The following is a 20923-nucleotide window of genomic DNA, read 5'->3' as shown; positions in this document are numbered from 1 at the left end:
GTTTCAGTCCAGACATTTTGAAACACAAAATGGAGTAATGTCCTGGTTCTGTTTTTGTGGAGGAGTCGTCGCTGGCTAGCGGAGGTTTGTGCTGTTGGAGTGACCACAGGACATTAGCGAACACGCTAACCCTCAATTTTCGTGAAGGCGCAGTGCCACTGAAGCCGTGGCAGGAAGAAAATCAAATGACATGTTGCATCATCTCGTGGAAAAAATATCATGGAAAAGTCTGCCGAGTCGTTTCTGAACTGTTTACTCATGACTTTGGATCTGAAGGTCTTTTAGTGCGAGGTATAAGGTTTTCCTGAGGACAATCATTAATTAACCTCAGATAAAATCTGTTCTAGCTCTCCTACAGATGCTTTAAATATGGTTTAATAACCAGAACAGACCCTTCTATCTCATTATACAGTCTAACGTCCAGCAGGACCAGGGATCACGTGTCCTACAGCAAGACGTCCAGGTGAACCACCCAGAGACTTTGGAGGACAGAGGGCACTGCATTTGTTTTAAAAACTAAAAATCATCACTTGGAAATGGCTTGGAAACTCCCAATATAAAAGAGGCGTGTAAAACTAATTTTAGACAAAATAGTAGATATTAATAGAGTATCTAATTATTTATAGGATTTCTGCAAATACAATCAGCGCTAGGATTTGTGAAGATACATCTCTGTACTAACACAAGTGACTGATGGTAAACAAGAATAAACTAAAGTTGTTAACTGTTAAAAGGTCAAATTAACACAAGGTCTTATTTAACATAAAATATCGAAAAACTGAATTTTTTTCCAGATACTTTGTAGGTTCCTGACTAGTTTAACTTCTGCAAAGTCGAATGAGTTTATTCTGTTTAATGATCAACTCATCTAAAACAGGACGAATATAAAGGGACTTTGGGCTTCTTTGGACACAGAGGGTGGAAAGATCTCCAACAACAATGAAGCTCGCTCATCTGAGTCTGGCGAAACACGTGACCATGAAGCTGGCCCTGCTGCTGTTATTGATGTTATCAACCAGCGCTTTCCCAACAGCAGAGGACACGGAGGAGCCAAACCTCACCCCATCAGAGAGTCGCTCAGCTTTCGCCGGCCCAGATGAAGTACAGCTTATCGCTAATGGCCTCCTGCAGCTAGGTAAAAACCTGAGGGACTTTGTGCAAAAGACAAAGGGCCAGATCAGCAACATCTTGCAAAAGCTCAACATTTTTGATAAGTCCTTCAATCAGCTTTCTTTGCTGGCAAGCGAGATCAAAGAGGAAGAAGAGGAACTGAAGAAGACCACTGTGGTGCTCAAAGCCAATAACGAGGAGATCAAGAGCCTGTCTCTGGAGATAAACTCCAAAGTAGAGGACATCATGAAGGAAAGGATGCAGCTCTGGAACCAGGTTGGAGGGCTTGAGGAGAAACTCGGTGGACTTTCTCAAGGTCTTCTCTCAGCAGATCAGATCGCAGAAATTTCAGCACTCAAAGTAAGAATATTTGGGCATATATTGTATACAGTATGTCCTGTTAAAATAAGCAGTTTGTACTTTGACAATAATTACACCAGACAGAATGGTGCACACCTCCTGCACACTGACAAGTACAACACCAAGCTAATGCCTAGCACTGTGGCTGCTTCACATTTGCATCATGGAAGAAGGTTCAGGACTGGAGATTCAAAGCTTGATTCTAGGCTCGAATGTGGTACAGTAGAAAATGTTGACTTTATAACTAACTGTGAAGATTCTAAGTCATCCAGGTGAACTTACAGTATTTGGAAGTTGAGTCATGTCCAAGTCCAGTTGACGTGACTTAACTTCCAGATACTTTATAACTGGAAAATTGTTTGTTTTGAACTGATAATGCAACAGTAATGTGTGGTCAAGAGTCCAAGAGAGTACACCCTAGGGAGAGGACCTTTACACTATCACCTGTCAATCACAGCAACAGTGGCCAAATGTGTCCGTCTGTGCCATAAGGTATGTGGAAGAGGGCGGATAGCACTTTCCACTGAGATCGTTAAACTGCTCTGTGATACAACTTGAGCAACTGTGGTGGTTTCATGTGACTCAGAGAACAAGGCACATTCTAGCCTTCACTTTCCCCAGTTTTAGTAACTGCTCTGTCACATGAAAGAGAAGTGTGGGAAAAGTGTGAGAGAAAATGTAAATGTGAGAAAAAAATGTGAATAAAAAAAATAATAATAAAGCTAAAAATAAACCTCTGACACCAGCTATAGGGTGTAGAAACACATTCAGGGACAACCAGGTGGAAATAAAGTGATATCACAAAAAAATAAATCAGTTATGTGAAATGATATCAATACAGGAAGTGATCCAAACCCAAGAAAGGAGCATCTCAGACTTGCTGAAGGTGGTGAAAGAGCAAAGCGAGCACTTGAACAACCAAAAAAACAAGATTAAAAGTCTGGAGAATAAGGTAGTGTTGTTTGTCCAACTAGACCACTTGTACAGTGAGTGAAGCTTTTATAATAAATACAACACGACTTTGTCGATTGCCCTCTAGCTCAGCTCAGCAGGAGTTCAGGAGACTTTGTCTAAGTTCAGCTGGGATGCAGAAGCCTACAGCGTGTCAGAATATTTGTCCAACTTTTCCATCGATGGGAGCTTTTCAAGTGGTAAGAATTCCAGTAACTTTTGAATGTATCAGCAATTTCTTTGTACTAAATGTGTGAGCGATTTGTTCTGGAGATTTCCCCAGAGACTGTGGTGAGGTCTTCAACGGTGGAGAGAAAACCAGTGGCCTGTATCCCATTAAGCCAAACGGATCCCAACCATTTCTTGCGCTCTGCGAATTCACAGAAGGTAGGAATACCCACAAGACACACAGCCTGTTGGAACGCCTGAAATATTTGTAAGTGGAATTGGTGTAGAATGATGTCCTGATAACATGAGCTCTGTTCCCTCGCAGAGGGAGTGTTTACAATCATACAGCGCAGACAAGATGGCTTGGTCGATTTTAACCAGTCCTGGCAGAGTTATGAGAATGGATTCGGAGACTTCAGGAGTGAGTTATATATTTGGAATGTTGGTGCTTCTCGAAACTAAAAATACACCAATGAGAGTTGAACTCATTGCATTGACTGGAAAGCACTAGAAGGGTCATTTCTTAAAATTTGCCTTGATCAACATGAGTTTATGACAACGTTTAATACAGACACTGCTCACAGAAAAAGTACACGAGTTCCTGGAGAAAAATTCTGCTTTTTTTAACTATTCTTTAAGGCATGTGCCCTTTAGTAACAGAAGTATACCTTTATTACTTCTTTTTTTTTTATTATTATTATTATTATTTTGGAGGTTTGGTATCAAAGGATCTAGGATTGAGTCTTTCCATGGCTGGGTTGCCACACTCCATACTACCCAGTCACAGCATGCAGTGCTGCTCCCAAGCCTGATTAGAGAATAGGATGGTTATGGCAGGTAGGGTATCTGGCTTGAAAAAATCTTTTGTGGTGACCCCTTGATGGGACGCAGCTGAATGTAAGCTTAAGCAAACCTGGTGCTAATTAATTGGTCCATCCGTCAATTTACTAACCTCTGTTGTCCAACTAGGGACTGTGGAGGCCAATGAAGACTAAATTTGTTAGTTAGTGCTGTATTTTCAAGGGGACTTTGCTATTGATCACCATTTTCCTGTATATAAATCTTATATTCTATGATTTGGTGTGCCAAGTCCAAGAATGCACCATTAGTATATATATAATGTAACACATACTTACTGCAGAGACTCAGACTTGGCTAGTCATGAAGGTATAAGCTCAGATGTGTAATTGTAGTCTAGTGGTTAAGGCATTGGCCTGCTACTTGGAAGGTCATGGGTTCCAATACCACCATCAATTATCACCTTGAACAAGGGCCTTAATCCCCAACTGCTCAGACGTATAACGATTTTAAAAGTTGCTCTGTATAAGGGCATTGGCCAAATGCCATAAATGAGATGGTGTTAATGCTGGAAAAGCTGATCCTTTACAGAAACTAAGGCAAGAGAGACTACAGGACTCAATCAACGCTACTGTACGTCGCTCTCCTAAGGTAGCACCACTATCAGAAGATATTTGACAGACACACTATGCCAGTGGCAGTACCAGTGACATCATGGTGATTAAAGCTTGTTCACTGTACTCTGCAGGTGAGTTCTGGCTTGGTCTGAGGAAGATCTTCTCCATCACCCAGCAGGGCAGTGCTCTCCTGCGCGTTCAGACGGAGGGCTGGAAACAGGAAATTCATATGACGGAGTTCCAGTACGTGCTGGAGGGCCCTGACTCCAACTACACCATCCACCTCAGAACAGGAGATCTGCCCTCGGATACGGACGTCCCGACAGGACTGAGGTTCTCCACAGGAGACCACAATGATGGAAACATACTGAAAGACCCAAAGTGTGCTCATGATTATACAGGTACAGAAACATTCATACATTATGTGCAGTGATAAACAGTATCACTTCAAATTGCATGGCTGTTAATGAGTTATGGAGATATTCAAAACATTACAAAAATAATGGCACCATATAAAAACATAGTGTATAGTCCTGGGAGCCAACGCACGTGCAAAAGCCAGACTGGATGATTGAGCACATGCCAGACTTTTTACTGTTTATTTGTCATTTTGCCAATTGGTGTTTAAGAATTTACTTGTCTAAGTAAAATTTGTAAATCTGTAAATCTTTACTAAACGATTCATAAATTAAGCTCATTCGGTGAGCTTCATGGACCAAACTGTACTTTACAATCTTCCAACAAGTTTCTTCATCATCATAAGTGAGCTGTAGCATCGTAGAACTTAGAAACATGGCATTTTTCAATTTTATGTGTGGTTCTGTTTAAGGAGGCTGGTGGTTCAGCGCTTGTGGAGATGTCAACCTGAATGGAAAATGCATCGAGAGCCAGCCTCGCAGGAAAGCCATCCAAGGGAAGCCCGATAAAGGACACTTCAAATCCACACGGATATCCATTCGTCACCATCGGGAAGCGTAGAACCCGAAAGAAATGGAGTAGCAACATGCAAATATGTGTTCAGACGTTTTAACCACATGAAAGCTGACTCCACGGTGCATCAGGATTGAGCAACGTGTTGTCTGTTACACAACAAAGGTCCAACATCTGATTTGTTTCTGATGAAACACAACACAGGTCATGTGTTCTTTTAATCCTTAACGGCTCTGCATTTAATTGGACGTACCAAACACACACACACACACACACACACACATACACTAGTGTGATTAGTCACCATTATTTCTTTTGTTATCCTAATTAGCTTTTTCCAGAGGGAAAAATCCTGACTCTAACCTTTCTCTAACGATAAAACACAGATTTTGCTGATTAAGGTGAATTTTGTTTAGTCTTTCGCTGTCGAGTTAAGTTAAGCTGCATCATTTTGGACGTTTTGATTATGTTATTTTGCTGCACATGTGGTTTGCATGGCATGTTTTACATTTCATGAATCAGAAGATTTCCATATGTATAAAAGTCAATGATGTAAAACAGACAGAGCCCGTGAGAATAGAAATGCATTAACGTGTGTCAGAGCAGGATGGCACATCACGTGTGTATGTTCAGTTAATCACATGACGCTGAAGAATCCAAACTTCATCTGCATCTGTATGTCGTTTATGTCCTTTACTTTACTGAGAAACCACAGAAATTTGGAAGTTACTTACAAGCCCTCGGCAGGGCACTCATATCGGTATAATTATTAATACATTATCCTAAATGTTTTGTTTTTGCAGCATCAGACTAATAATAAAGTTCTTGAAAGGGTTTTGTGTAGTTTTTGAGTATTTGTTTAACTGCAGCAAAAAAGGTACTCGTTACTCAAATGCTTTAGAGCATGCTGGTGTTAGTTATGCTAGTGTTAGTTAGTTATGCTAGTGTTAGTTATATCTGTGAGCTCTGCTTCGATTGGGAATATAATGCTCCTGCTACCACCTAGTGTTACTGGAGGATAGAAGGCCAAGTGTCTACATAGGAAATCCTGCTCTCTCTCACTGAAACCAAATTACATAATAAATCTATAAAAACCAAAACATTGCATGAAACACCTTTTCACAAAACAGACATGACAAAATCTCTATAAATAAAAGAAAGGTTTTGTCTGTACATTGGGTCAGAACTCGCTCTTTAAATCATATATTTACATTTCATACACTGGAGGACCAGAAAAATGTTTTGTCTGTCTGTCTGTCTGTCTGTCTGTCCAGACACCAAAATCCTCACGAAACACAAACTAAAGCGCGACACAATGGACAACGAAAGAAGGACAACTTAGTGTAAACAAGGCGTAAGATACTCAACCTTACAGAATGGGATTTCTTTGTATTAATAAGTTAGACAGAGAGTTCTGCTGTACAGAGAGACACACAGACATGTACGTGGGCTTCAACCCCAAATAATAATAATAATAATAATAATAATAATAATATCACTGATTACATTAAAGATGAAAAACTGTTTCTACAAACTCGTTTCCCATCAACGATGCGTACTAACACTAGTATCAAGTCAAATCAATCAGGAAATGATGGTAAGGAAAGTCTGCGTGTTCTGTGTTATGTCAGTGTTCCGCACTGGGAATTCTCGGTTGAATGAATGTTCCACTGCGTTGTTGGATCAGTACATGAATTAGAATGCAGTAGTGGAGCAGAGGAACCACTAGCATGCAAAAGATCCAGGACCAGGGCCGGGACATCACGTGCTAGGACAAGGCTTTCGCGACTTTGCTGTGGTTAACCTTGAACTTGATCTTCAACCTTTTGAGGAAAAATGATTCTTGAATAAGTTCTTTGTATAGTTAAGGCTTTGGAGTCTTTCTGATGATCAGACCAGACAATCAGACAGAGGGCCAAAAGAAACCTGAAACACATTGTGGTTAAATAGCGGTTGGTGGAACCACACATGTTCCCTACACTGCATGTCATGGAGGAGAAAGTTCAGCGTGGAGGTTAAGTAGAGCAGCACTCTAACACTCTTTTCTTCTTTAATTATAGTATATTATAAAAGGGGGGCCACCTTGTGGTATTATTTGGCATTACTGTTTATCCACATTGCACACAAGAACGTATTCTCTATGAAACATACGAGAGCTGGAGCCAAACACAAAACCCTGGCATCGGCCAAATGATCCCTTTAAACACCCGTGTGGGTATCAGCCCAGAGTTTCACAATCGCCACCGCCCTATACTTGGGAGACAATGTTTTTGTTAAAGCAGTTTAATGAGAATAAAGAATAATACTTTTGAGTAATCTGAAACATACATGATCACAGGTTCTGTTACTCCTTCAAACACAAAATGACTCTTTTTACAGTTCTTTATACTCTTCAGGCTTTTTGGCTCCATCAAATCTTTTCTAACAAAGAAACACTTTGTTCTGCAGAGAGAGTTTATTTGTTACGTGCTGTGTACTCTGCAGTTCAATGCAGTTCTTCTCTTCACATGGTCCAGGAATTTGGGGTCAAAGCCAGTGACATGGCTTTCTCCAGGAGCACACAGGGTTGAAGGTCAAAGGGAACAACTGTGGCAGTGTGGTCGTTCCTCTGACCAGCAAACCCTCAGCCCTAGCAGTGTAGCCACCACTGATCTTACATGGAACCTTTAAAGAACCTTAAGGACTCGAAATCTTAAAAAACAAAACAAAACAGGAAATACTAATCAACAGCTTATCTTGTAGGGTGCCAAAATTTCATTAGCAAGTGGGTTTAGCTCAGCGATCCGTTGAGGAACGTGTGCTCTGACGGGGCATCTTCCTTGTGTTGTGAGTGTGAAGTGTGACAGTGATGCCCCTGCACATGTGCGAGGAGGAACTCGTCTTCTGTTACTCTCTTCCACTGCCAGTTTATTTTTAGCCTCCTAACGTCCCACACTGCTCCTGGAACGCCCTGAGGCTCTTCCCGGCACTCCGCTCTCCTCGCTCCTCATTCTCGGCGCCGTGACTGAGCAGTGCGCACCAACACTGACCCGACACTGTGGTTCTCTCTGAGAGATGGAGGACAGTCCTCTACAGGTGCTGCATGTGGAAACCGCTCCGTATCCTGACCAGCGGCCCGGTACCAGCGGCCTCAGGAAGAACGTCCGTGTTTTCCAGTACAAAGCGAACTACCTGCAGAACTTCATCCAGAGTATCTTCTCCTCCATCGACCTGCGGGACCGTCAAGGCTCCACCATGGTGGTGGGAGGAGACGGGCGTTACTTCAACACCGCTGCCATCCAGGTCATCGTACAGATGGCGGCGGCCAACGGGGTCAGTCGCTAGCTTTTAATAACCTTCTTATGATCAGCAGTAATCAGCGGCAGGTCTTAGTTTTCCTTTGTTTGTTTTCACTTCTTATCTCTCTCTTGTATCCTGTTAAGCCTGGTTGTTTTCAAATTCTGGAATATATTTAGAGAAATAACAGAATTAACCCCTACAACAATGCAGCGTGTAATCGCAGATGATTAGCGGGAGTCAGGTGCAAGCGAGCTGCAAAACGATCCTCTTCACCAGAGCCGAGCACGCGGACCTGCTTTTATTGTTGTCTCCGGTCCAACACGGATATTTGTTCTCCACACCTCGGCTTTGGTACCGATATTTATAGATGGAGGAGATTGTAAATAAACGTATAATTTAGCAGGTCAGATTCCAGCGCAGGTGGAGAAACATGAGCGTAACGGCTGTAGTGTTAAAAATCCCTCAGAGCTGTCTCAATGAAACGGGGTCTATCTTCTGATTCACGGCAAAGGTCATGGGTTTAAATATGATTTCCATCTGTGACATTAATAAACTTATAATATAACTAGAGATAAAAAAAAAGTGACGACCTTTAAAAAGTTCAGTATTTTCTTTATACATGTTTCAGTGACTATTAGCTCACCGAGTGTCACAACAAATACAGTAGCTGCTTATTATCTTTACTTATGAACTCTAGGTTTGTTTACAATAAAATAAAATCTCACATTGTTTATGGACAAATAAGTTTAAAAACTCAATTAATATAAACTCATTATTTTTGCAACACATTCTCAATTTCCGGTTTATCTTTACAAATTTTTGCACAAAATGTCTTCACACGATCTCCTTAGACAGTTACACACCGGTTCATTTCTGGACATGTCTACACTTCTGTAGATTCGGTTTATGTCATAATGTATAATTGTCTTTTCCCGTAAGCACTCGTGTATGTTTTAGCTTCACTACACTTTACTGCCTGCTCCCGTGTTATTCAATGCTGCTGCTGAACTGCAGTTTCCCTCGGGATTAATAAAGATTTACGAGTCCAAAATTATCCGCACTCTGGCTGTGGAATTTATTTGAATTACATTTTAGAAAAGACAAATACATCATTTTTTGACATAATCTCTTCGAAACACATCTGATGATTGACAAGCGCTCGTATTCCCTCATTAGAAATGTTCTAGGCCGAGTTCTGAGCCACGAATGCACCGCTGTCTTCACTTCTTCATCAGAAGTGAGTCTTCGTCCTCGTAGTTCTGCTTAGGTGAAAGTCTGGTGGAGTGAGATCAGGACTATAGTGAGGATGCTTTAATAAAAATATAATAATAATCAATCGATTACTTGTCACATGGACCTTACAGCACAGAGAAATGCTATTTTTTCACATTTCCCAGTTAGGAAGCTGGGGTCAGAGCGCAGGGTCACCCAGGATACAGCGCCCCCTGGAGCAGATACGGTTAAGGGCCTTGATCTAGGGATCAACAATGGCAACTTGACAGTGCTGGGACTCAAACTGCCAACCTTCCGATCAGTACCCTAGTAAGCTCTTCAATAAGTGTCTCACTGTAACGAGTTGATTGTTGAACCTTTTTCCTGGTGGTGTTCCAATACCTCTGGCCCTTGAGAATGCCAGGAAACTGTAAGCGTTGATAAATTTTTCAGCTGATGGTCGACTTTTTAACTTTTTCTGGGTTGCTGATGTTGGTGATTTTCTCGGTTGGTGAGGATGTTTCTGTTCCACACTCTGCCGTTTACTCTCAGGCTCGTAGTGATGAATCCGTGTCTCATCACCAGTAATGATTCTCTTTAAGACACTTTCACCTTCATTAGAGTATTGATGTTAGTATGATTGTTTGTGTGCAGATATTCAAAGGCTTGTGAGTTGTTTTGGCACCTCGTTCATCCTCAGAGCACAAAAACACCAATCACTGCATGCAGCTCTTTATTCGTGCAAATCACAAGTGGGGCGTCCCTGTTTGCCCGCACTGCAGTTACACATGAACTGATGGAAGACGTTCACACACACCTGCACAGCAGTGACTGGGGAGACTGGAGCCTTGAACAGTGCAGCCAAGTGGAGTTTTAATGTCACTCAAGTTTCATATTTCATTCACTTTTATATTTTATCTTATATTCTAAAAAAAATTCCCAAATTAGATACAAATTATTTAGATGTTACAGTGTTTTTAACCTCTGAAATCATCTGCATCATTACGTCAACATTGCTACATTTTGTTTGACAACAACACTGCTGTCACTTCCTGTCTCAGGTGGGCCGCCTGGTGATCGGTCAGAACGGCATCATGTCCACGCCGGCCGCGTCGTGCATCATCAGGAAGTTCAAAGCCATTGGTGGGTTCGTGCTCACCGCCAGCCACAACCCTGGAGGACCAGACGGAGAGTTTGGCATCAAGTTCAACATTGCTAATGGAGGTGAAGCGATACAGGAGTATTAAATGTTAAACAAGTATTGAATGTTAATCTAGTTACATATAATGAAATAGTTTTGTTCATTTTGATCTGGTTCGAAGGTCCGGCCCCAAGCCCTGTGACTGATAAGATCTTCCAGATAAGCAGGGGTATAGAAGAGTACGCCATCTGCCCTGACCTCACGGTGGACCTCACAACACTCGGCAGGCAGAGTTTCGACCTGGAGAATAAATTCAAACCGTTTACAGGTAGATAAAGGCTTTTCTAGTGTCTTTGGTACACTATATGAACAAAAGTTTGTGCCCCCTTGATCAGCACACCTGTATGAGGTTCCTACCCAAACGGTGACACCTCTCCGATGACGCCTCTGTGAGCCAGCTCCATGAAGACACGGCGTGTTACAGTTAGAAGTTGTGTTGCCGTGGAAAAACTCGGGTGAGAACCCTAGAGGAACACAACTCTACGATGGGAACGATGGGAATAAGTCTGGAATGGGACGTTCAACAAGCACACAGTACAGTATATGGGTGTGATGGCCTGGGGGTGCGCTTACTTTTGGTTATACTGTATATAGGTACAGTACTGTAAGATATCATTTAGAGAGGGCATCTCCACAAACCTCCACTGCTCACCATTCTCAGGTGGATCAACATCTTAACATCTATCAAGTGATTTGTTTATGTCAACCTCTTGAACATTTCCATAAATAAGTTCTAGATGTTACTTTAATAACAGATGAGTTTTATAAGTAAAGTTTAATTTTCTGCCTGATGTGCAGTTGAGATCGTGGACCCGGTGGAATCCTACGCCAACATGCTGAGGAACATCTTTGACTTTGCGGCGCTGAAGGAGCTTCTCTCAGGACAGAACCACATACGCATCCGGTTAGACGCCATGCACGGAGGTACAGTAGGAACTCCACTCTACTCCACCTCTCTTCTTTTAACCGTTATACACATTAACTAAGGATTATTTAGTGCACAAATTAGCACTGCAAACCTTCAAGCTATGAGACATACAATATCCAACAAAAGTAAGTACACCCTCACATTTCAGCAACCACTTTATTATATGTTCTGCAGGGACGATACTATAGAAATGAAACTTGGATCTACTTTAGAGTCGTCAATGTGCAGTTTGTGTAGTTACTTAGTGAGAATGGGGGTACATACAGTTCTACATACTAATTGTTGCGGCAGAAGCAACTTTGTTGAAGCCTGGGTCAGCTATAGTTTCCAGCCTTCTGTTCCCTGATTAAGAGGAGACGTCTGACATAACACTGAGACTAAAGCAGGATTTCCCTTCACACAGGAAGCCCTGGAGCGTTTACTGCACTTTCGAAATGACATTTTAGAAAGCCAAGGCAGTGCATTCTCTGTCTGTAATCCAAAGTGAAAAGTTCAGAAATAGCGTTGCCTATAAAAGGGGGGGCGGGGGGGTGGGGTTATATGGGGGTTTATCTGGTCAGTCATTTCACAGCTGGAAAGAAAAAAGGCAACCAAACCAGATGTTATCTCTGCGTTTCTGTAACTGGCTCGGTTCAGATCTAATCACAGTTATAACAACATCTAGCTGGAGTTTGGCTTCACTGTATGTGGACCTGGCACCGAACCCTGAGGTGTTTGGTTTCGTTTCGCTTGGCAGTATCGGTGCCGCCTGGCCTCCTGACAGTCTGATATGCTAAATTTAAAATTTCAGGCTCCGTCCCTTATTGGTTATAATGTAAATGTCTCCATGTGATAATATGATAATACGGTCGGCCAAAATACAGAATTGGTGCTGATTTTATTTTTAAAAATTTGTTATACATATAATACAGAAAATGTGAGTGGCCAAAGAAGCTCCTTCCCAAGTTGCTCACTTCAGCTGTTTTGGAGAGATGATTGTATATGAGCCCCAAAATGCACATTATACAGCGTTATACTGTCTCACTTCAAACAATAATCATTAAAAATGCAAATTATTCACATTTCTTTGTGACGATTGACACCAAAATTTGTGTAAGCTTCTGGAAGCATATGACCTGTAAAGATTTGTGCTTAAAGTTTATTGGTAAAATCTTATTTAAAAAATATCTCTAGTATCTGTAACCCTGTCGAACTCATGTTGCAATATCTTAACAATTTTGCATTTTAGAAAAAAAGATTTTTTAACTGAAATTGTATTTAGCAAACATGTTTTTTTTTCTTATTATATAGGTTTTGGCCAAATGTCATTGTCTGCAATAATGTCTTTTCTCATATTTGTTTTAATTACATACAAATTCCTCACCTGAAGAGAATTACAGGATTAGACCACCCCCATTAGCAGGACAGATCAAAGCGGTTCAGTCTTTGATCTTTGGTCTGATTATGATTTAAATTCTTTAACATTCTTGTAAATGAAAAATGATTACAGCCTGTACAATACACGACTGCTGATCATTTAGCTCTGTAGGGTTAAACCTCAGTAGGTTCCCTACGTCTAATGTTAAAGTGCACATAAGTCATTTTTATAAAGCCATAAATCCCCATGTGTGAGTGTCTGATATTATAATCCATCACCTTCTGGACTCTTCATGTTCATCCTGAAGTGCTTGGCCCATATGTGAAAAAGATCCTGTGTGAGGAACTCGGTTCTCCTGCCAACTCGGCCATTAACTGCGTCCCTCAGGAGGACTTCGGTGGACGGATTCCCGATCCGAACCTGACCTGCGCTGCAGATCTGCTCGAGACCATGAGGAGCGGCCAGTTCGACTTCGGAGCCGCTTTCGACGGTGACGGTGTGGGTGTTTTTACTGAGTTACACCACTACACATGAACACATCATCCTCCAATGTGTATATACATATTTGAAAATCTGCCAGTCAAGATTATTACAGCAAAAAAAAAATTATAAAAGAAGTCATGTGACCACAAGAACATGGAAGGTGTCAGAGAGCTAGTCGATCTCAGCCACCTTCCTCAGCCCAGCTTACCCGGTGTCTCCTCCTCCTCTGCAGGACCGCAATATGATCTTGGGGAGGAACGGCTTCTTGGTGAACCCCTCGGATTCTGTTGCTGTAATTGCAGCGAACATCTTCTGCATCCCTTACTTCCAGCACATGGGCGTGAGAGGCTTCGCCAGGACAATGCCCACCAGCGGAGCACTCGACAAGTAAACTTTTCTTTTATATAATTTTGAGGTAAAGAAACAATAGGTGGTACGGTGGTGTAGTGGTTAGCACTGTTGCCGCGCACCTCCATGGTCTGAGTTCGATTCCCACCTCAGGTCTGTGTGTGTGTGGAATTTGCATGTTCTCCCAGTGCTTGGTGGGTTTCCTCTGGGTTCTCTGGTTTCCTCCCACAGTCTAAAGACATTCAGATTAGGCTAATTAGGTGTTCCGAAATTGCACAAGCGAATGTTATATACGCGTGTAAAATGGGAATAAACACAACGCTCAGCACTGGCCGCGCACGGTCCCTATTTGGACTACAGAGGTTCCTAAATGGATGAAAGAAACACTGGCCAATATACTTTTATAATGAAATCATTCATGCAATTGAATATGTTTGTATACCAAATGGTATATTTAATAATAAAAATTAGCTTGGTGTGCTTTATTTGCTATTATTGTTTTAATCCCAATAAGAGGACCAGGCTGTAGCACGTATGGTGTTTTGTCAGTGATATATATTTAGCTGCAACTTAACATCCTAGTATCAGGTTTAAGGTTTTATTCTAGTTTATTTATTCATCAACATCAAGCTTTTAAGGCTGAATTGTAACTATGTTGAGACCTAACACCCTTCTATCTAACGCACTGGACTGCCGAGGCCGGGCTCCTCACAGCTCATCCAGGACAGAGTAGTTGTGCTTATAATCTATAAAGTGTATTATTTTTGCCTAAAGAGAACAGAATTTCACTGAGCTGAATGTTTCGAAGTGCTAGAGTGACTTTGGATGGAACGCTGAGGACAGAAATATGACTCTATCACTGGTTGCGTTGCAGCGTGGCTAAAGCCACCAAGATCCAGCTGTATGAAACTCCGACTGGCTGGAAGTTCTTTGGGAAGCTGATGGACGCGGGTCGCCTCTCGCTGTGTGGAGAGGAGAGCTTCGGCACAGGTAGCTCACGGAGCGGACAACGCGAATGCTCCAATTATCCAAAGAATAATAACATGTTAATAATACCCAGTCGGGAGTGGTCTAGTTATCCCCCCTATGTTCAGTCCTTTATCCGGTTCTGTCCCACTGTTCAATACACGGCACCATTTTCAAAGATGTCACATGAATTCTGTTTGTCTGTTTACTTTAAATATATGAGTTTAACACGAATGCAAATACAGTCATCCTGGGACTAAAGGTGTATTTTGCTAATAAACAGATACATTTAAAATGCTTATATAAAAAGGATAATGATGGAATAAATTGTAATAAAATTGAGATAGGAGGAGTTTATACGATTAGCTACAGTGAGTTTGAGGACCCATGGACCAGCACAGGACCAGATCTCCATTTAAGTGTGTTAGAAGTATTTTAAGATCCAAGAACTTTATTAATCCCAGAGGGAAATTGCTTTGTCTTGGTTACTGTTGTTTTCTGAGAAGAAAGAAAAAGAGTTACAAATTAGACAAGTGAGAAAATAATAATAATAATAATAATAATAATAATAATAATAAAAACAGTTAATTCCGTATTGCACTAAAGGAGGGCACAATACATGAGCCATGTTTACATTTTACAGATATTGCACTTGGACGGTAAAAAAGCAAAAGGCATTGTATAAATAATACAGTTATGGCACGAGAGCACGGGTAACTGGCTGTGGGCACGAGTTCTGTATTGATGTAATATTGTATTAGTCCAGACGGTTACTACCCACATACTGCCCACATTACAGAGAAGAGTGGTAGCATTTATTGGTCACTGGGAGAAAACTCCTAGTAGTAATCAGTCTCTGGCTGAATTTGCCCCTCGGGTCCGAGATCACGCTGTTTAACACTACAGTACATAATAATGCTGTGTAATATCTCTGACCACTAGAGACTGGGGGGGTGAAGATTGATTGGGTGATGTATCATGAGTCATGTGCGGCAATTCATGACTGATCCGAATTTGAATTTTGGAGGATTTTTATTATTATTATCATTTTATTAACTTTTTTAAGCACAACTAATGACTTTCCTGAAGGGGGGGGAGTGGGGGGGGTCCCACAGCCTTAACATTGAGATCAACATCAGCTGTGACATCAGCTATATCTACGACATGGCAAGCACCACTCACATTTTCTTCAGGGAACGTACTCTCTAGTTATTATTTATTATTATTATTTAAAAATGTATGTTTGTTAATATGTTGCAGTTCTTCTATAATCCTGCAGGTGGTGCACTTTAAACTGTTTATACACTGACAGGCTGCACAACATCCCATGTGTTAAGAACAAAGTATGTTCGAAGTTTGTTTTGAATTGTAACAAAACTGGGGGAAAATGATATAAAACCTGGACAGTAAAAAAAATCCTGATGCTTGTATAAGAATCGCACTACAGATCAACATCACGTGAGGTTCGTTCGTCTTTTTTCAGGTGCTGATCATATCCGTGAGAAGGACGGGCTTTGGGCCGTACTCGCCTGGCTCTCCATCCTGGCTTTCAGGAAACAGAGTGTTGAGGAAGTCATGCTGGATCACTGGAAAACCTACGGCAGGAACTACTACACCAGGTCTTTCTTTTTATAGCAAGTGATCTATTAAACCAAAATGACTGCATGAATTTGCTGATGCAGACAATAAATTAGATTTCCGTCAGACCTAACTGCACACCAGAATTAGTTTTCTTACCTGCAAGCAGCAATGACGTCACCTTGTCTGAGAAGCCGCATCAGTGTTTGTTTACCTGCTGGGGTCTCAGGCGTGGTGTTCTCGTCCGTACCCTGTCGGTGCTGTAGGTACGACTACGAGGACGTGGAGATAGACACGGCAGTGGACCTGATGCTGGACCTCGAGGTCATCATCTCAGACAAGGCGTTCGTCGGACAGAAGTTCACGGTCGGGCAGAAAACCTATGAAGTGGAGAAAGCAGACAACTTCGAGTACACCGACCCTGTAGACGGAAGCTCCACGAGGAACCAGGTGACGCAAATCACGCATGTCTAACACACAACATCCATCTAACGCACCTCCTGGTCTATTTAAGAGCAAAAAAACATCTAACCTGGGATTTTAAAAAATCTTCCTTTCCACAGGGTCTGCGGATTATATTTAAAGGCGGCTCTCGCATTGTTTTTCGTCTCAGTGGAACCGCGTCGGGGGCCACGATACACCTCTACATCGACTGCTACGAGAAAGATGAAAAGGAGATTCTACAGGATCCACAGGTGATTCCAGCTACATCTCTCCTACACACACACACAAGTTTGGGTTTATTTATTACTTTCTAGAACAATAATTGGTTTTTTTAAACTGTGAAATAACACATATGGCATGAGGTCATTAGGAAACAACAACGACACTCAGGTGTTATTTTAAGGCGTGAAGATCGGCTGTTCTGGAAGACTTGTGTGTCGAGTGTGTTTGTTAAACCCATCAAGCTCTAGGATGAAACTGTCTCCCATGAAGACCTTCCCAGGAACACAAGACCCAAACTGAGCTCTGCTGCAGAGGAGAAGTTCATTTAGAGTCACCAGCCTCAGAAATCACCAATTAACAACCAGCACCTCAGATTAGAGCCGTTATGAAGCTTTACAGAGCAGAAGGAGCAGATATACATCTCAATATCAACTGTTCAGAGGAGATTATTGTGTAGAGAGAAATTGCCAAAACAATGTATACAAACTTCAGAAAAACTAAAACTTGGATAAATATTTTAATAGATTATTATATTATTATAGATTTATAATTATAGAATTTATAAGTTTTGTTTTAACATTTTTTTTCATACACAAGAAATCTTCTGATTCTAAAATCATCTGGACCCTATAATTAATAGAGGAAAATAAACAATTATGATTGATTGATTGATTGATTGATTGATTCATATTTTAAGTGTTTGATTTAAGAGTGAATTATTATCATTTTAAATATATCATCAATTCATAGGGATTTTTTTGCTCCAAACCTTCTAAAACTAATTATAAAGAATAAAATTGAGCATATTACAATTAAGTTCATTTTAAACAATCTAACTGATTTAAATCAAATTAAATCACTTTGTTGATTAAAAGGGGATTTGAATCCCAACTTAAAGAGTAAATTAATCATAGCCGAGTTCTGCGCCTCCACTACAGTCTAAAGCCTCCAGTTTATTTGAACAGACTGTTTTTATGTTCGACAGGTGAAGTTGGTGGATCTGCTGAACATCGCGCTGAAGGTGTCGCAGCTGCGCGAGAGGACGAGGAGAACCGGTCCTAATGTCATTACATGATATATATATATATATATTTGTGTTTTTGTCTTACTCTTTTGTAATAAAATTCACTTTTGGAAGAAAAAACAAGAAGTTGTCGTTGTTGGTGTCCTGCTGGCATGTGTACTTACATCACCGTGTGTGTGTGTGTGTGTTATGTTGCATTGTTGCTATGCAACGGCTAAAGAACATGGGCTCGTGAAACAATTCCGCCAAATGTAAGTGGACTTTAATATGCATTGAGTTTTACACACATAATAACATTAACACACATATATATATTACCTTGATAACATGAAACAATATGTTTAGCTTTGTGTAGAACTGGTTAACCTCTGACTTTAACTAAGATCTCACCTGCAGGCTGTATTTAGGGTCGACTCGTACCTATGTCTACATGTTTTTGTGCTTCAGGCTGTAAATCTGTCAAGGACTACAGCAGCGTGTGCTTTAGAGCTCCAGTATGGAAGCTGCTGAGACTCTCTCAGGTCCAGTCCTCAGTCAGGATGATGAAGAAACAAGAGACGGAAAGTAAGAACTTCTTAGGACATCTAAAGTGTAATGATATCATATGGACTGCATTGGTTTAAAGTCTGTAAAGTTCTTCCATATACAGTGGATTTGTTTGGGTCTTGGAGGTCCAGCTTTCACCCCTTTGGTGGTTGGAGAGAGTAACGGGATGGCAGGGTGTGGTCTGGTGGTTAGCAGTACTAAATCACTTGTTTAAATGGACAGATGTGGAATCCAGCGGGAAGGTATTTGTAGCGATCTTTTACATTTAGGCGTTCGCCAGACGCTCTTATCCAGAGTGACTTCTGAGAATGCTTTGAGGTTCCATCATTGGATAAATCCCAACACTGGGTTACTGGGTTACTAACTTTAAGCACCAACAGTGGAAAGGAGGTTAGGAAGCGTGTACAGGCTGATTAGAAGGGGTGGAGAAAAGTGTCAGGTGTGTTGTATAATAAAAGAGAGAATGAAAGGAAAGGTGTAGAGGACAGTGGTGAGACCAGCGATGCTCTGGGGCTAAGAGACGGTGGCTCCGTGCCAGTGTTCAGGGCTTGCTCTTACACACAACAGTATCTCTGCTCTTTCACTTCACTGCTCCACACACACTGAATGGATGCGTGTGGATGCAGGTCACACCTGAGCCGAACCTGAACCGGCCAATGATCTACTGTACTTCCAGGGTGGTGTGGAGAATCGTATTTGAGGAGTATCTCAGCAAATGGGTTCAAATCGCCACCACAAGAGCTGGATGTTCAGCGGAGGAAGAACGTAAGTGTGATACATTGAGAGATGGATCATTTACTCTGATGCACTCAATTTGGAATGCATGAGATATATATTGATATTAACACACATTTAACAACATGTAGGCTTATCTTTCTCCCATTCACTCCTCCAGTGCTGGATGAGCTGATCGAGCATCCAGAGAAGGTTGCAGCCCATTATGGCGTCCCAGGGACTGAAACCAACCAGCTTGTTAAGGGACTTCACAAAACGTGAGCTTCCGGAAAAAAGCTGGTTCACGACATTCCGTCTTTTGGTTTGTTGTTGATAAATTGTTTAAGCGGTGTCTTTAGTAACGCAACATTATTTAAACCTCAGCTGAAGATCTATGAGTGGAGAAACGATGAACTCATCAGGGTTATAAAAGCACTGAAGTACTGAGAGTGTTTATAGACTGCATGAGGATATAACATTTATATATGGTCACAGATTTAAAGACTACGGCCCAGGGCCAAGGAGCTCGAAGAAACGCAACAGCAGACAGACTCGGGTCGAGCAAATGAGACGGAAAAAAATATCACACACAGGTACATTCTGTTTGTCATTCACCGTGACAAACACAAAAGACCACGCCCCCTTTAAAGGCCAGTGTCACAGGCCACACCTCCTTTATTAGACAGTCACACAGGCCACACCTCCTTTAGTATACAAGTCACTAAAGGCCACACCTCCTTTATTAGACAGTCACACAGGCCACACCCCCTTTATTATACAGTTACAAAGGCCACACCTCCTTTCCTGGGCAGCTACACAGGCTACTCCTCCTTTATTAGACAGTCACACAGGCCACACCTCCTTTATTATACAGTTACAAAGGCCACACCTCCTTTATTAGACAGTCACACAGGCCACACCTCCTTTCCTGGGCAGGTACACAGGCCACACCTCCTTTATTAGACAGTCACACAGGCCAAACCTCCTTTACTGCACAGTTACACAGGCCACACCTCTTTTACTGGAAAGTCACTCAGGCCACACCTCCTTTATTAGATAGATACCCAGGCCACACCTCCTTTACCGGACAGTTACACAGGCCACACCTTTTTTACTGAACAGTCACTCAGGCCACACCTCCTTTATTAGACAGATCCTCAGGCCACACCTTCTTTATTAGACAGTCACACAGGCCACACCTACTTTATTAGACGGACACACAGGCCACACCTTCTTTTACGGGACAGATACTCAGGTTGTAACACAAGGTTGTTACCTTGGCATGTTTGAGACACACCTTATTTACTAAGAGTGACTGACTGACGCACAGTGGCCACTCCCCATTTACACACGTCCTTCACGAAGACAGGAGCAGAGACCACACAGAAGCCACAGCTCCTTCGTTTATCTGACTGAGGTAGTCGCGGTGCTGTATCCGACTCACACAGCCCTCGTATCAGTATTTCATCATCATTCCTGGACATCGAGAGCCGTGACGTTACTGAAAAACGTTCTGTTTCATGTTTAGACACAGCGGGTCCTCGGGGCACGGCCCGGAGCGGACCTGTCCATGACGCAGAGAGACAGGAATGCTGGGAAAGTGAAGTGGACAAGCTGGTAGCGTGGACAGGCTCGCTGTCTTTCGAGGAACTGGACGGACCATGACTCGGACTTCAAGCATTCAGAA

The 20923-nt window shown here is 41.8% G+C and overlaps 2 protein-coding genes across 3 annotated transcripts; both read left to right on the top strand.

Moving 5' to 3' along the window:
• Positions 1-926: 926 nt before the first annotated feature.
• On the top strand, positions 927-5463 carry LOC128527171 (angiopoietin-related protein 3-like). Of its 2 annotated transcripts, none has more exons than XM_053499513.1 (7): positions 927-1470; positions 2312-2422; positions 2510-2618; positions 2695-2808; positions 2915-3010; positions 4136-4405; positions 4834-5463. In XM_053499513.1, exons 1-7 carry the CDS (start codon positions 940-942, stop codon positions 4980-4982), a joined length of 1380 nt encoding a protein of 459 aa, XP_053355488.1. In that variant the 5' UTR covers positions 927-939; the 3' UTR covers positions 4983-5463. The 2 variants fall into 2 exon arrangements, with proteins under 2 accessions (XP_053355488.1, XP_053355479.1); XM_053499504.1 differs by having other exon boundaries at positions 2510-2621.
• Positions 5464-7276: 1813 nt separating this feature from the next.
• On the top strand, positions 7277-18054 carry LOC128541526 (phosphoglucomutase-1-like). Its single transcript, XM_053512357.1, has 11 exons — positions 7277-8246; positions 10487-10649; positions 10748-10894; positions 11425-11550; positions 13219-13409; positions 13627-13781; positions 14617-14732; positions 16192-16327; positions 16553-16736; positions 16850-16981; positions 17938-18054. The coding sequence occupies exons 1-11, from the start codon at positions 7989-7991 to the stop codon at positions 18025-18027; spliced, it is 1698 nt and encodes a 565-aa protein (XP_053368332.1). The 5' UTR covers positions 7277-7988; the 3' UTR covers positions 18028-18054.
• Positions 18055-20923: the final 2869 nt, after the last annotated feature.

Source organism: Clarias gariepinus, chromosome 1 (assembly GCF_024256425.1).
Source record: "Clarias gariepinus isolate MV-2021 ecotype Netherlands chromosome 1, CGAR_prim_01v2, whole genome shotgun sequence".
In the NCBI taxonomy this organism is placed as follows: domain Eukaryota; kingdom Metazoa; phylum Chordata; class Actinopteri; order Siluriformes; family Clariidae; genus Clarias; species Clarias gariepinus.
The sequence above is the reverse complement of the archived record's forward strand: the minus strand, read 5'-3'. Positions and strand labels throughout refer to the sequence as shown.

What these genes read in the sequence shown, in the direction of transcription:
- LOC128541526 (XM_053512357.1), top strand. Translation starts at nt 7,989, where the DNA reads ATGGAGGACAGTCCTCTACAGGTGCTGCATGTGGAAACCGCTCCGTAT. An exon ending in GTTCAACATTGCTAATGGAG is followed by an intron (nt 10,650 to 10,747) that starts GTGAAGCGATAC and finishes TCTGGTTCGAAG; the next exon opens with GTCCGGCCCCAAGCCCTGTG. An exon ending in AGATTCTACAGGATCCACAG is followed by an intron (nt 16,982 to 17,937) that starts GTGATTCCAGCT and finishes TATGTTCGACAG; the next exon opens with GTGAAGTTGGTGGATCTGCT.
- LOC128527171 (XM_053499504.1), top strand. Translation starts at nt 940, where the DNA reads ATGAAGCTCGCTCATCTGAGTCTGGCGAAACACGTGACCATGAAGCTG. An exon ending in CAGAAATTTCAGCACTCAAA is followed by an intron (nt 1,471 to 2,311) that starts GTAAGAATATTT and finishes ATATCAATACAG; the next exon opens with GAAGTGATCCAAACCCAAGA. An exon ending in TGGATTCGGAGACTTCAGGA is followed by an intron (nt 3,011 to 4,135) that starts GTGAGTTATATA and finishes TGTACTCTGCAG; the next exon opens with GTGAGTTCTGGCTTGGTCTG.